Here is a 15,192-nt window from a genome sequence, read left to right on the forward strand (position 1 = left end):
GATGCACTTTGTCTTGCATTTTGTCGGTGTATTTTTCATTTCTCATCGGGAATGAAAAGTCTGTTTTGGGCTAAATTCCGATTTATTAAATACACATACCTCACATGCCTGGTCTTTTCTGTGTCGATGGCATGTCGCTGGTGATCAGAGTACTAAGGTGAGAATGAGCATCCTACATTTTGAATCCTCTATATCTCCGATAGTCAAGATTAAAATTCTCTTATTATGCTGTAGTCCCTTTGCGACTGACACACACACACACACACACACACAGATACACATCTCCTTCAATTAGTCTCCATCTTCAATGAGATCACTGTCCAGATTTATGAGATACCGTTAATGCAGCAGCTACAATGTCAAGATCGCCCAGTCTGTTTTCCTCAAACAATGCCGTAGAAAAGACAAAATGTTTTCATTATTCTCATGCTTTACTGTGCTAATCCTCACTAGAGTATTTAAGCTCCTGACCTTTATGCAAATATGTGTAAACTCTGAATGTGACACGTTTTATCTGGGTGGTATGATCGGGGATATCGTTGAGTGCATGGGAAAGATCTGCATCAATACTCTGAATGTGTTTGTTTACACTAACCTACGCCTATTAGAGATAATGATTCACGGCATCAAGCTGTCAGTTTAGCGAGGTGTGTGTATGTGTGTGCACGTGTGTGTGTGTGTGTGCCTTTGCTGCTTCTGCCTCTTCAAAGACTAGTGTTATCTTCAGTCAACAAACTGTCTCCTCAGCAGGAAATGGGGAGGTTTCTTGCACCTGCAATTCAGATGTCCCGGTGCTCACACACTCCATAGTCCCGTTGTTGTCGAAATCTTCTCGTCATGGCAACTGGACTTGAATTTCTTCGGTCTGTAGTCCCGAGTTCCTGTATGCTTGAGACAAAAGGGCCAAATTTGTTTCAAGGTTTGAGCAGAAACATCATGTTTTGAAACCGGCTGAAAATCTCTTGTTTTAAGAAGCAAGTCCAGCTTTTATTTTCTCCAGTGACTATTCTAGGCAGATAAAGGTAAACATAATTTACATCAATGCATGTATTGGCATAGGATGGCAACACATTAGCATTTAATGAAATGATTCCGGTGTGAATTCAAAACAACTAACCCAAATCTGATGCTGTTTGTTTTTGAAATGTCCTGTAGTTAGACAGTTCAAACTCAAATGCGCAGTATGTCTACAGAAAAAGCATCCAGTAAATGTTGGTTATGCTGCATTTGCATGAGTTGTCCACACCCCCACCATCACTACTACCCGCAGCAGCAGTATTCCCAGCGTGCTTCAGCCTCAGGCATGCTAACAAGAGACCCAGGCCAACTCACTGGCCCTCTCCCTAACTGCTTCTTTACCAGTGCTGCTGGGTTTGACTCACCATGACCTTCAACCTCCACTGCTGCACGGCCTCCCCCACACATGCAAATAGAGCCAGTATGCTCCGGGAGGCACCAGAAAAAAGGAGCGGGTCAGATGGAGGGAAGGAGGAAAGACGAAGAAGTGACGTGGATGGAGGGAAGCAGAGGGAGTTGCTGATAGTCAGGGCGGGGAGGAGGGAGCGGAGGGGGGGTAGGCAAGAGGGAAACCGACAAATGAGAGAGAGGGAGAGAGACCCCTAAAGGAAATGTGTGTATCTTGGTCTCTGAAGTGGAGAAAAGTGGAAGGAGGCAGTGGCAGCCGCCTGGGGAGGCTCCGGTCTACAGCCCAACACTGAGGCCTTAAAACATTTCTCTCTATTGTAGCCAGCCAAAACGGACCCCAGCGCCTGTGTCTGCAAGGCTAACCATGACCCACGCTGATCTCACTGTATTGTTTGTGTGAGAAAAAGCAATCGTCAGTACGTTCAGTGTACTTATTGTTTTCCTGGCTCCCAGGTTGCTCCAGGCACCTCACTGTGTGTGTGTGTGTGTGTGTGTGTGTGTGCGCGCAAACATGCGTGTGTGTGCTTTTATGCAAGGAGAGGTAAATGATGTGTGCATCTGTATCTGGAGAGCTTCCAAACCCCCTCATCTCCTCTCCGCTCTCCTCCTTCTGTTCTCTCTGCTTGGAGGATCTGTCAGTTCTCCTTCTCTCTCTTTGTCGCTGCTTTGATCCTGCTCTCCAAGCCTTGGCTGGCCTCGCTAACAGCAGCTGAGCACAGGTCCTACTCCACTCCCACTAATAACTCAGATTCAAGTCACGCTGGGATGATACACACACACACACACACACACACACTCTGGTCTACTTAATTTGTCTCTCTTCTCTTAGCAATCCAAAATCAGTACCGATTGCTATAAGCCTCTTTTTGTAAGTTTTCTTTAAGGCCCACCTCACGATATTATGTTATGTCACAATACTATAATGTGAGGTACAATTTAGCATTGATCGCAAATGTAGGATTTCAGTATTGTTTAAAGTGAAACATTGAATTTTTAGCGCTATGATATGTTTATGCTTAATATCACAAACATGGGCGGTGTGATGGTTAGCACCTCAGCCTCACAGCACAAAGGACCCTGGTTTGAATGAGTGACTGAATGTTTTTTTTTTTTTTGTTGATATATGTGGTCCTGCGATTGACTGGCGACCAGTCCAGGGTGCACGTCGCCTCTCGCCCGACAGCTCGGATATCATTCACTGTATACGTCATGAACTAATGGATGGCATTAAATAATGTTAAAACTGCCAATCTGAATAGCTATTTCTATTCTTGCAATTATTTATAAATGATTACATCAGTGCTACATGACAGGTGTCTGCAAACAGCACACGTGCCGCTGATCAGGTGGCTCTGAGCCTCTCCGTTGTTCAATGCTGCCTGCGAGAGAATTATACATACTATACACCAATTGTATTAGTAATATATTGTAGCGAGTCATGAATGTTGGGGTTTATGTGGATGCTTGTTTTCTGTGTGATTTTGGGGTTGCTGGGAACTTTGTGGGTGTGGTTTGGGGATGCAAGGAATTCTGCGTTGTATTTTTTTTACCTGGAACTGGGCGGGAACAGTTAGTTGTATTGCATGCTTGTGTGGCGTGGCTGTGGCCAACAACAACTGTTGCTTATTAAACGGATGTTTACCGTCAAACTAAAATGCTACAATATCTACAGATTCAAGTTTTCCTCATGTAATGTCATTCCTGCGGTGCTTTAAGAGGAAAACTGTGCGTGACGGACTTGATTTTTGTGGTTTCGCCATTTTCACATTTCTTAGATCGCCGAGAAAGTTCTTTGCCCTGTGATAATCATGGACCGTCCTCACGCCAGCCTCTCAGCTCAGGGTGCACTCAACTCAACTTGTAGCTCGTGCTTATAAACTACCGTGCACGTCTCCATACAGGGCCAGTCTGCCTAACCAGTTACTTCCCACTTGTCTGACCTGTTTGTAATGGAGCCTAAATGCCAGTGCGGGCTTTTGCCCCTCATCCCGCCCAGGAATAGGCTGGCAGCGGCGAGGCTGATCAATGGTTTACACATTAAGGAACGAGCTGCGGTTGTGACAGTGCGGCCGATTGTTCCAGCACAGTATCTGTCATTTTCACACACACACTTTACTCCCACTATATCTCTATCGGCATGCATTATTGCCGTGCTTGGAAGTCCATGGTCAAGAAGGTTCAATAAAGACTCGGGTCCTTAGAAAAAGGGTGTAATCATAAAAGGGAAAGAGGGATAATGAGAAAAAGAATTGGGGGGCATAGGGGTAATATATATATATATATGAAAATATATAATATACATATATATATATGAAAAAGATATTAAAAGACTGATGGTGAAGTATAAAGAAGGATAAGGAGGACCATCACAGGTACAAGAGAGGGGATTTTTTTCCAGATACCAAACCTGCAACAGCTTGTGACTGAAAGCCTTCAAACCATGGAGCCTTGCTTCCTGTAACCCCCCCTACCCCCGCCCGCCCACCCACACACACACACACACACACCCACACACACATACACACAATGATTTCTCCCCATAGAGAAGTTGAGACACAGTAGCAGGTAGCAGCCAGGGGACTGACTCTGGCCAGGTGCGCCTGATAAGATGTTGAGCTCTGGCAAAGGGAGGGACACACAAGAGACCCATGACTCTGTGGCTCAGTTCACCGCCGAGACCTTTTTTTTTTTTTGCAACATGAGCGTGAGAAAGTCAGTCAGGCAGAGGATGTTTTTTTTCTAAACCTCCATTCTGCCTGCCACACATCAATACATCTGTTTTGCTGCTCTCTATCAGTGCCAGTGCAGGAGAAAAATTACTCAGGTGTGCCCCCACACACACACCGCACATACACACACACACACATATGCACTCACGCATGCTCACGCAATGAGAGCTGTTAGTGATGTGTTTGACAGAGGCGGTATTATTATGGTTCGGAGGATGAAGGCTGCGGGAGATTAGCGGGTTTTACGCACCGCTTTCGCGTCTGAATGTGTGTGTGAGTGTGTGTGGTATCACCGTGAAGCAGTTTCTCTGCCTCACGCCGTGGTAAATATCACGTAACGTGCAAAAACACTCTGCTCCGTGTCGTTGTGTCCGCTCGCGTGGCACAACCCCACCTCCAAACCCCCTCCTCGCGATACCCACGCGTGGAGCCGGGAGTCCGGAGAGCCGCCGGCGACGCCCCGCAGTCTCGGGCGGCATGCCGGGGAGAGCAGCGCCTTCCCCCCGGTCGTCTGCGCGCCACGTGTCGCGGTCTCTGCGGCATCAGGAGGTGTCTGAGCTCCGCGCTGGGACGCGACGGGCTCCGGAGCCGTGGCGAAATCCGCTTTCCTGGAAGTGATAAATCTTGCGTGTGTGTTGATTTGGACGGATACGGAGAGATGGAGTTACCGATATGCGTAATGGAACACACTTCCTCGTGTGCGTGGAGGAAGTTATGGGCTGGGTGTGGGTGTCAGAATCCGGAATCAAATGACTTAAAGCTTTTAAAGACCCGCCAGACTCCCACGTATCGGCGCCCCGGCTGTCCCCCCCTCCTCTGCCCCTCTTCCCCGTGACGCGTTACGACCGCCGGCCGTCAATAAACGCACAATTACGGGTCATATTTCTTTCTGCGCCGCCGCTGCCGCGCGTCTCTGTCCGGCCGCAATAAAGATAAGGAAATGAAATTACGACCCCGAAATCTATAAAAAGCCTTGAACACTGTGGGGGCGACCACAGGCGGGGAGGAGGAGGCGGAGGAGGAGGAGGAGGAGGAGGAGGCGGCGGCAGATCGTGTGAGCTCCCCGGTCTCAGAAATATCTCCGCTCTGGCTCACATTCCGATAAGGGAGCCAGATCCAGCTCGCCCGGTGGGCGTGGTTTTCCCAGGCTTTTAAAACAGCAGCTGCTATTTACCTTCCCCTCTAATGTAAACCACCGCCGCCGCCGCCGCCGCCGCCGCCGCCGCAGCAGCATCCCCTCCCCGGCGCCCCCCCCCGTCCTCCTCCCGGCCCCACCACCACCACCACCACCACCTCCGCCACCCCCGGCAGCCCGGCGGCCAAACCTCATAAAACATTCTGGCACGCGTTCCACTTTCACAACACCGACACATGATGAAATGCCAACGGTTTGCGGCGGCGGCGGCGTCCGGGGCGGCGGCCGGAGGCTGGAGACTGGAGGAGGGAGGCTGGAGGAGGGAAGGCTGCAGGCCGGAGACTGGAGGCCGGAGGCTGGCTCCAAGCTTCCAATTCCACCCCCCTCCTCCTCCTCCTCCGCGGGATCACCGCCGCGTCTGGCGGCCGACCGCCCGTGCGTGCGTGTGTGCGCGCGTGTGTGTGTGTGCTTTCTAAGTTGTCATAGCACCAGCATCATTCAGTTTTATTTCAAAATAAACCACCGTCCGGGTTGTTGTTTTTTTTTTTTTTTTTTACCACGGAAGTTACCCAGCCGGAAGCCAAGGGGAGCGTCGGACGCTTCTTCATCAAGCCGCCTCTTTTTAGTGCGGAAGTGTGTCCGATGTCTATCTAATGTAAAAGTTGTATTGGGGCAGTGCGTGTGTGTGTGTGTGTGTGTGTCCCATTATCACTTGTCTGGGAGATAAAGAGTCCCGGCGGCGGTGCCCGGTGCGCGGCTCCGGCTCTTCATGTGTAAACGCCGCGATGATTGAAGACCGGAGGCCGCTTCCCCCGGCTGTGCCCTGAACCCGGGCCGCGCGCCATTGGCCGCCAGCTGCAGCCGCCCAGCAGCCAATGGGAGGGCGCCGACCACGAGCCGTCCTCCCTCGGGCCGCGTGTCCCCCGCGCTGATTGGTGGAAAGTTACTGTGGGAAAGAAAGTTGGGGAAGTTTCACACGAGCCGTTCGCGTGCAGTGGGAGATATAAATAGGAGCCACACGCAGCGGAGCCAACAGAGACCGAGCGTCCGCGGCCGGCGCGCCTGCACAGCGGATTCTAACCTGCCACTTTTCTCAGGATTCCTTCATTTTTTTTTCTCACTCTCTCGTTGGACGACGACAGAGAACTCGTCAATATCCCACATCTTCATCCCCCCTCCCCCCCAACGTGCCAGAGGACCGTAATTTACCGTGTTTTTTTTTTTTTTGTGTTTTTTTTTTTTTTGGTGTTGTTGGATATTTCCAATAAAGAAGATGCCTGCCGATATGATGGAAAAAACTTCCTCCTCTCCGGTCGCCGCGACTCCGGCGAGCATGAACACGACGCCCGATAAGCCCAAGACAGCCTCGGAGCACAGAAAGGTGAGCGGAACCCGCAGACACCCCCCACCCCCAGCCCCCCTCCTCCGAAACCGGCGGCGCTCTTCATGCAAGCGCCGGTTTTTTTTTTCCACCTTTTTTTTCCCCCACACGCACCATCAATTCTCATCAAGATGTGACAGCGTATCTTATTTTATTTATTTACTTTAATTTTGTTTTCAGTCATCCAAGCCTATAATGGAAAAGAGGAGAAGAGCCCGGATAAACGAGAGCCTTGGCCAGCTGAAAACCCTCATCCTGGACGCGCTCAAAAAAGATGTAAGTAGGTCCACGGTGGCGCGTAAAAGAAGGGGGTGGGCTTGTTACCTGGCGGTGCCTGGAAGCCTCACGCCACACCACGCGTGGATCCTCACCCCGTGCGTCTTTCCATCTCCTCAGAGCTCCAGACACTCCAAACTGGAGAAGGCGGACATCCTGGAGATGACCGTGAAGCATCTCCGGAACCTCCAGAGAGCTCAGATGACCGGTAAGCCCCCGCAGCTGCCCCCCATCCCCCACCCCGCACCCCTCCTCTGCATGAGAGCTGCCCTTTTTTTTTTTTTTTTTTTTAAGCCTGCTTATCATCATCAACCCCCTCCCTCCCCCCCCCCCCCCCCTTCCTCCTTGCAGCGGCACTCAACACCGATCCTACTGTCCTGGGCAAATACCGCGCCGGTTTCAGCGAGTGCATGAACGAAGTCACCCGCTTCCTCTCCACCTGCGAGGGGGTCAACACGGAGGTGCGTACGCGGCTGCTGGGCCACCTGGCCAGCTGCATGACCCAGATCAACGCCATGAACTACCCCAGCCAGCACCAACACCAGCACCAGCACCAGCATCAGCTGCCCGCCGCAGCCGCAGCCGCCGGGCCGACCCACCCCTCCTTCGGCCAGTCCATGGTGCAGATCCCCAGCTCTTCCCCGCAGGTCCTGCCCATGAACGCGGTGCCGTGCAAGGGGGGCTCCTCGCCGGCCGCGCTCCCCACGGACGCCACCAAAGTGTACGGCGGTTTCCAGATCGTGCCGGCCACAGACGGACAGTTCGCCTTCCTCATACCCAACGCGGCGTTCACGCCCAGCGGCCCAGTCATCCCGGTGTACGCCAACAACGTCGGCACGTCGGTGCCCGTACCGGCGGCGGTGTCCCCCGGGGCCCCGTCGGGCAACACGGACTCGGTGTGGAGACCCTGGTGAAGCCGGGAACCGCAAAAAAACTCTAAACGAAAGAAAAACTTTTTTTTTTTTTTTTTTTGACACTTACTAGTTCTTTCTTTGTTCAATGCTAGGAGGAAAAAAAGTTGTTTTTAAATCTGTTTTTTTTTTCTTGTAAAATGGAAAGAGTATGCACTATATTTGTACAGCTAACAAGGGAGTAAAGTTCATATTGAAATGAGATTTGTATTGTGGAAGTCCGTTCACTGCGTTTTGATTTATATACAATTTTGAATTGTCTTTCTTACCGTTTGATGCCAAAGATATGTTCGACGCGCTTATGCTGTTCTTCGTTTTGGAAGACAAATAAATTTTTTTTTTGGTCCAACATTGAAACAAAAGTGCGCTTGATACCTGCGTCTCTTCCACTCGCGGAGAACTGCTTTTGTGGGGTAGCTGTTTGTTGTTTTTTTCCTTTTCTTTTTTTTTTAATGAGCCATTCCTGCTTTTAGTTTCTCTCACAAAAAAAAAAAATGGTACCTCAGTTCTCGGTCTGTTGCTGCTGTTTCTCCTCATCCGCGGAAAGTTTCGGGGGTTTTCAGAAGTCACTAGCGCCATCTAGCAGCCCCGATGCGCATTGCGGTCCGATTGGCGTGAGGCGGATCAATAAGCGCGCCTTCAAGCCAGGCCCTGTTTTTACCAGGAACAGTAAAACCTGAATGAATGAGAAAGTCAAAAGTAGGCCTGTCGGTCAGTGCCAACCTTGTTGGGGAAGCGCCATTCATGCCGAACGTGCATTTTAGTTTTACCGTCGATCGTGGGTGCGAACGCACCCCGTTTCAACAAGCAGGGTGAGAAATATTAACTTTTCAAGTTAAGTTTTGTCTATTTAGTAGAGGGAAAAAAGACGATCATACTATCGATGGGTGTGATTCTCGCACGATTCAAAAGAACCTTTTGTTTGTTTGTCTTTTAGATTTATTAATCATGCTTCATTTTATTGTCGGCACTAACAGGCAGGAGGCCTAGAGGAAGACCGAAGAGGGCGATTTATGGACAGCGAAAGAGCATGTGAAGTTAGTTGGTGTGAGAGAAAGGCGTGCAAAGAGTAGGGTTAGATGGAGGAAGTTGGTTCGCGACCCCTGAAGGTGCAGCCGAAAGGAAAAGAAGATTTACGCTTCATTGTATCGGCGGTTCTTTAATCACTGTTTTACAGCTTACCGCTTCTTAAATGTATTTAGCCTTTCAAAGATTCTTGTCGAAATCTTGTCGTGGCAACAGAACTGAAGAAGCGTCTCGGATGAGGGGCGAAACGTCTTCAAGTGAAGACATTCAGGTCCAGTTGCTGCGACAAGAAGATTTCGACAAGAATTCACCTTCACCTGGATGACAGAGAACCTCCGCAGACTTTTAAAGGTTCTTTAACAAGTTTGATTATGTCTTTGGTCCGAATCCTAGTTACTCCTGTATAGTTTTACTGTGTATTATTTGATCCAAGAGATGCGATGTGTGTGTGTGTGTGTGTGTGTGTGTGTCGTGCCTAGTGAGCGTCCAGACACAAAAACCCGTTTCCACTCCCGGCCTTTCCTTTTCCCCCCTCGAAAAACACACCTGAAAAGTTTTTTTGGCTGCATCTTGTATAGTTGAGACACTGTTGTGACGACAGAATCTGTCTACACACACACATGCCAACACCTCCCAGAGTACTCAGAAGTACTCCGAGGTACTTCCCACCGCAGTAGGTGTCTCCGGGAACACATTTCGCCGTGAAAATTACGTCCAGACTCACAAGCTGAAAACTGAATCAACCACAAGCTGTTATGGCTTGTAAAAGAGAACGCGGTGACGAGAAAGGGAGCAGCGCGCAGCCGGGGCCCCCTTTTTGGATCCCTAACTAGGACACTACCTCAGTTTACTGTGTATGATCCACAAAGCTAAAACAAATGCGGAACCGCAGGGGTTTTCATTGATAAAACCCTTATCGATATCGTCATTTAGCAGCCTCTCGGCTCTGTTTGATCAGGTGTGACTGAGATAGTCTTGTACGCAACGGCAGATCTTTCCCATATTCTAATAGAATAACCTATTGGACTATTACCAATTTGAACTGATCAAAGTCCTTTTCTCAGAGGAAATCCTCCTCATCATTATTATCATTAGGATTCAGGTTTCACATGTGCGGCAACATCCATTTTCGGACGTACCGGCACAAAGAGTCGTTTTGGGTTGTGTCTTTAATTTGAGCGGAGGGGAGTTCCTTGATGGCGGCGGGCGGCGGCAGGGGGGCTGACAGCAGAAGCGCATGTTAAACACCTCGCCACCGAGCCATGTGGTAGCGCTCTGCTCTGCCCAGGTGTACGCGCCCCCTCCAGCTATCCGAGTGTGGCCCTTCTTTGAAGGGGGAGTGTCGGGGAGGGAGGGGGGGTGCAGGTGTTTGCAATTATCAATGTGCTAAGAGGCACAAAGTGTGGATAAGTACCATCATTTTGAATTTTCATCACACCTTTTTACAGGGGGCCATGCATCCATGTTTAATTGGAGCCATGTGTCTTCTTCTTGTGTGTGTGTGTGTATTTGTGCAGGGGTGCTGGATGAGGAAATGCTTGGCCAAAGGGCACTGTGTGTGAGGTAGTGGGGAGTGTGTGTGTGTGTGTGTGTGTAGGGGGTAGAAGCTACCACACAAGATAACAGTCGATCTCCTGTGAGTCAGAGCATCTCCACACAAACAGTGATTCACACACACACACACACACAGACAGAGCGTTCACCGAGCATTCCAGCTGTGCTCCAACCAGCGCCGAGCTTCCTGCCCCGAGCCCAGGGGCCACAGCTGGACGCAGGACGTCTGGGAGGCACGTGGTGTGACCCGGACAACACCCAGCTGCCGAGCCCTCCCACCCCGCCTCGCCGACATCTTCGGCGGTTTCTTCCCCCTCCGGAGAACAGCTTTACGAGCCTCTCCAATTACCCAGTGCAGTGGCCGAGCTGCCGCAGTGACCGCACACATGTCACAACATGACCAGGGGGTTAGCTGCCATGCGTGTCCATTAACTTTTCCCACACTCCGCGTGCATGCAGGGAGCGAGAAGGAGGGAGAAAACCTCCTCTGCTTCCTCTTTGGCTCCCTAAGTGCTACCATATGGTCCACTCTCCCTCGCTCTTTCTCTCTCTCTCTCTCTCTCTCTCTCTCTCATGGTTCTTCTCACTCGCGCTCACGCTCTCTCTCGACCCGTCACTAGGGCTGTCTTTGATTGCAGCCCAGACAAGCGAGAGCTTTATGATTTAAGCCCAGGGCTTGCTGTACCAAGCCCTGGACTCATTTTGAAGCCAAACTCCCCCACCTCCTCGCCACCATCCCCTTACATCCCCCTCCTCCTGCAGTTGCAGGGGAAGGCTGTTTTCTGGCAGGAAATGAATAGCTCCCAGATGAGCGCAGGAACCTGAGAGGTCGTGAGAAAGAGGCGAACCCCCCTCCGCAGGCCCGGCCTGCTGCCAGCCGCCGGGGGAATGTGGGAGAGCGCCTCTCTGACACACGCATCAACTCCTCTGCCCTCCACCACACCGCCTGACTGACTGACTGCCTGCCTCTGCGCTGGGCTCCGAGCCTAGAAATAGACTAAAAGACAGGGCAACCGCCACCGAGCCAGCCGGCAGTGCAGCCAGGCAGGGAAAGGGAAAACTGCGAGCGGCGAGAGGGGAGTGCTGGATCTGTGTAGGTGGATCAGCGCGCGTATACGCTCTGAATGCTGACCCGCGTGCACAGGGAAAAGTTAGAACTGTAATTTAAGTTTGTATTAGACTTATGTATGACCCTGAGTGGGTATTTGCACAGATTTTGTATACAGACGTACACGTGCGCACACTCCCTCACATGCGTTCCTCCCTCCCTCCCTCCCAGCGGCATACACTCATTCCAGAGTATACACTCACTCAGACAGGTGTTCTTTCTCAGGAGCGAGGGGTTTTTCCCTTCGGTTCCCTGTGTGCTGAACTAACATTTATACCGCCTGATGTTGACGTTGTTATGCTTGGATGCGTTGTGAAGTTTAGCCACAGCTGCCCGGGCGTATTTTTTTTTTTTTTTTTTTTCTGCACGAGCTCGACATGTCGGGATCGGCTAATTGTCGAGCGAAGGTCGGCCATTTAATTTGCCAACTTTAACAAATGCTAAGGATTCCGTCTCTGCGATTTTGGCACGAGATCATAACGGGGTATTTAGAGCTTTCGGCTAAGACTCACATCCTTCTCATTACCGGCCTTACGCAGGTTAAGATTGGCTTATGATTAAGTACAAAGTGTGTATGCGTGAGAGCGCGTTCGCTGCCCCGTTACGGCGGCGACCCTTTCGGCTCGTGCTTTTATTTCGCAGAAGGGCGGCGTTAGTCATGAACGGACCCCGGGAGCTTCGAGAAATTGACATCTCGTGGATCCGACCGCCCTATTATTAGTACATTATTCATCAAGGGTATGTCTTTTCTTAGCAGCGGTCCGAGCGGTTTAGCACCCATTTGACACCGCACGTTATACCCCGTTTATGTTTTCATCTTCCAGCGTCTCTATCTTTCTCTCTCACACTCTCTCTTTGTCCTGCGCACACAGTTTGTGCAGGGCTCCTATGGTAACCTGTAGGTTCGGTAAACAGGACAAGCTGTCTATACACAAATCCCACCAGTGTGCTTGCCCATTTTCCTTGGCTCACCCTGCATGGCGACAAAACCCCACCAGAGGCTCCCACCACCAGCCCATTCAAATGTCAGCCACCTCGTTTGAAGTTGCAGACTGCTATGTAAATCCACAGCTTTTCTCACCAGCCCAGTCTCTCACACACACTTGAGGACAAGAACTCAGGCAAAGGTAGTCATGTGATGTCGGCGGATTGTTTCTTTTATAGTCTTTAGCCTTTAGAAGTAGTCTTTTACATCCCTATAGCCTATCCTCCCAGGTTTGGTTCGTAAACATGCTGTTGAGGGTTTTTTTTTTTTTTTTTTTCGGTGAATGGCTCCAAGGCACGGTGACTTGAGAAGAGCAGGACATGGCAGCCATACGAAGCCGTCATTTACGGAGTTGGCACACCCCCCGAGTCTGAGCATTGACAGTGATGACCCCATCACACTGCGCCTTTGTATGACCTGTCCTCTAGCTACTCTCGAACCCGAGGCCAATTGAGTGGGAGGGTTTCCCACCTCAGAGACCATCACAACAAACAAATACACCAAGACAAACAAGTTCCCACCACACCAGCGTCCAAACAACTGCCAATGGTGACAGTTTGGTCGGCTTTGATATTTCGCACAAAGCCATCGTTCATGTACAACCTCTGAGTTTTCTCTTTCACGCGTCAGAGTTTCCAAACTTTGGAGGTCAGAGCTGTCCCGATGATTTATACAGTGCTCTGACCAGAATTGAAAAGTATGTATCAAAAAAATGAGATAAGGAAAACAAAAGATGAAGTAAACTCTTTTTTTTTTCATCCCCCGACTGCAAACCGTTTTTTTTTGGGTTTTTTTTTCGGTCATTTTCGATTGTTTGTCAGTCACATACTTGCCATGCCTTGTCATGTTAAATGGTTTAAAAAAAACAATGAAATTTTTACAAACTACTCTGGCATTAGCTTCACCCCCGGCAAAATTCTTATTCAAACTTAGCATCCGGGGAAAACAAATAAAAAAATAAAATAAAATAAAGATAATAAAAAATAAAAATAATAATAATACCGTGTGACACTTGACTCATATAAATTAGCTGTCAAACACACAGATGAACAAAGACATTATTCATAAGATTTACAATTATAAACATAAAATTGAAATACATTTTTTTTGGCAGATTTTATCCAAACAAGTCCACGCGCAAACAGGTGGCATCTCAGGGGAAGCAGTACGACACCGGCTGACTCGGTCAAGTGTTTTTCTGTTTGTGCATCAGGGCGTGTGAAAGTGAACGCCGAGCCCGAGCCCACGGTTTTGACGGGTACTCGCGAGCGTGCGCTTTCGCAGCTTACCGACTGTGTTTTGAGCACGCCCGGTGTTTGTTTGCACGTGAACGCGGGGGCTGAAATCAATTAAAGTGGCCCAGGGTGACTTGTAAAGTGCGGCAGGAGAGCGACACCCCTAACACACTCAACTTACACATTGTTTGGCCACATGATATACGAGCTCTGCCCTCGCGTGGCAGGTTTTATTTTCCTGCCTGGGCCTCAAGAAGAAGGGAAAGAGAAACCAGATTTTTTTTTTTGACCCTTGAAAACATCAAACGGCTCGCGATGCCCGGCTCTTTTTTCATTTTGTCAGAGCTGGAATGGCGGCAGCTCGTTGATGTCGGTAAATCAACACACTCGGTGTTGTTGTAAAGTCACGAGAATGGCGTTAATGATGTAATGTTGACTTTTAAGGCCACACACACACACACACACACATATACACACACATGCATGCACACATGCACAGGAGTGTGACATCCTGAGGGTACTCTTGGCACAGACTTATTTTTGGTTTTTGTTTAATGCCTCACACATAAACATGGAAGCTGTTAGAAAAAGACTTCTTTGGGAAAAATAATTGAGACATTGAGTTTGTCGTACGCCGTGTTCAAATACCCCGGATTTGATCGATTGGAGTTAGATTATGAATTAATTGCTTTTATAGAATCTCACCACGGTTGGAGGTCTACTGACCAAGTCCTTCCCGCTCTACCATCTTCATCGTCACACGAAAAAGAAAGTCTTTGCAATGTATTTTTTAATGTTTTATCACAAAATTCATTTTACTTCATGTAAGACAGAATCATTGTACGTTATTGATATAAAGCGGCTTAAATCCTTATGTTCCTATTTGAATAATAAATGATTCTTTCTTTATTGGCAGATTACTGAAAATCATTACAAGACAAAACAGCCAGATAAGACTTAAACTGCTTGTAATATAAAAAGTATCTCTGTTTTGCACTTCTCACATTGCTGACACAAACTATTTTAATCGTAGAACATCGAATTGTCCTTCCAAGACAGCTTTACTTTGTAACCTGGCTGTGTCATTAGAAAGATATTGGATCTTAAAACCAAACTTCTCAAAATGAAAGCATTCCCGCGACTAGAAAGCTACGCCCTCTGACCGCCGTACATTTGACGATACCAAATACAATTAATTATTGATTGATTAATTTCTCAGGCATCTGTCACAAGATGAAATTTCATATGTTGCCATCTTTAGGGATATTAGCTTTTCTGTACGTTTCAGATCGTCCCCACAGAAGTCAAAGATTCATATCAACAATGGACATACGGCTCCCGATTATTTTAAGGTTCAAGATTCACTGCTTTTATTGTCATTGTAAGAATAATGTGATCATACATTTCAATGAAACGATTGTTTTCCC

The 15,192-nt window shown here is 48.9% G+C and overlaps 1 protein-coding gene across 1 annotated transcript; it reads left to right on the top strand.

Annotated features, from left to right (window-relative positions):
- The first annotated feature begins 6,384 nt into the window (after window positions 1–6,384).
- On the top strand, window positions 6,385–8,219 carry hes1 (hes family bHLH transcription factor 1). The gene is made up of 4 exons (XM_086161837.1): window positions 6,385–6,670; window positions 6,851–6,946; window positions 7,067–7,154; window positions 7,298–8,219. The coding sequence occupies exons 1-4, from the start codon at window positions 6,563–6,565 to the stop codon at window positions 7,858–7,860; spliced, it is 855 nt and encodes a 284-aa protein (XP_086017963.1). The 5' UTR covers window positions 6,385–6,562; the 3' UTR covers window positions 7,861–8,219.
- The last annotated feature ends 6,973 nt before the right edge of the window (window positions 8,220–15,192 follow it).

The sequence above is a fragment of the Fistularia commersonii genome, chromosome 16 (assembly GCF_037954325.1).
Source record: "Fistularia commersonii isolate RoL2024-O1a breed Wild chromosome 16, RoL_Fcom_v1.0, whole genome shotgun sequence".
NCBI lineage: Eukaryota > Metazoa > Chordata > Actinopteri > Syngnathiformes > Fistulariidae > Fistularia > Fistularia commersonii.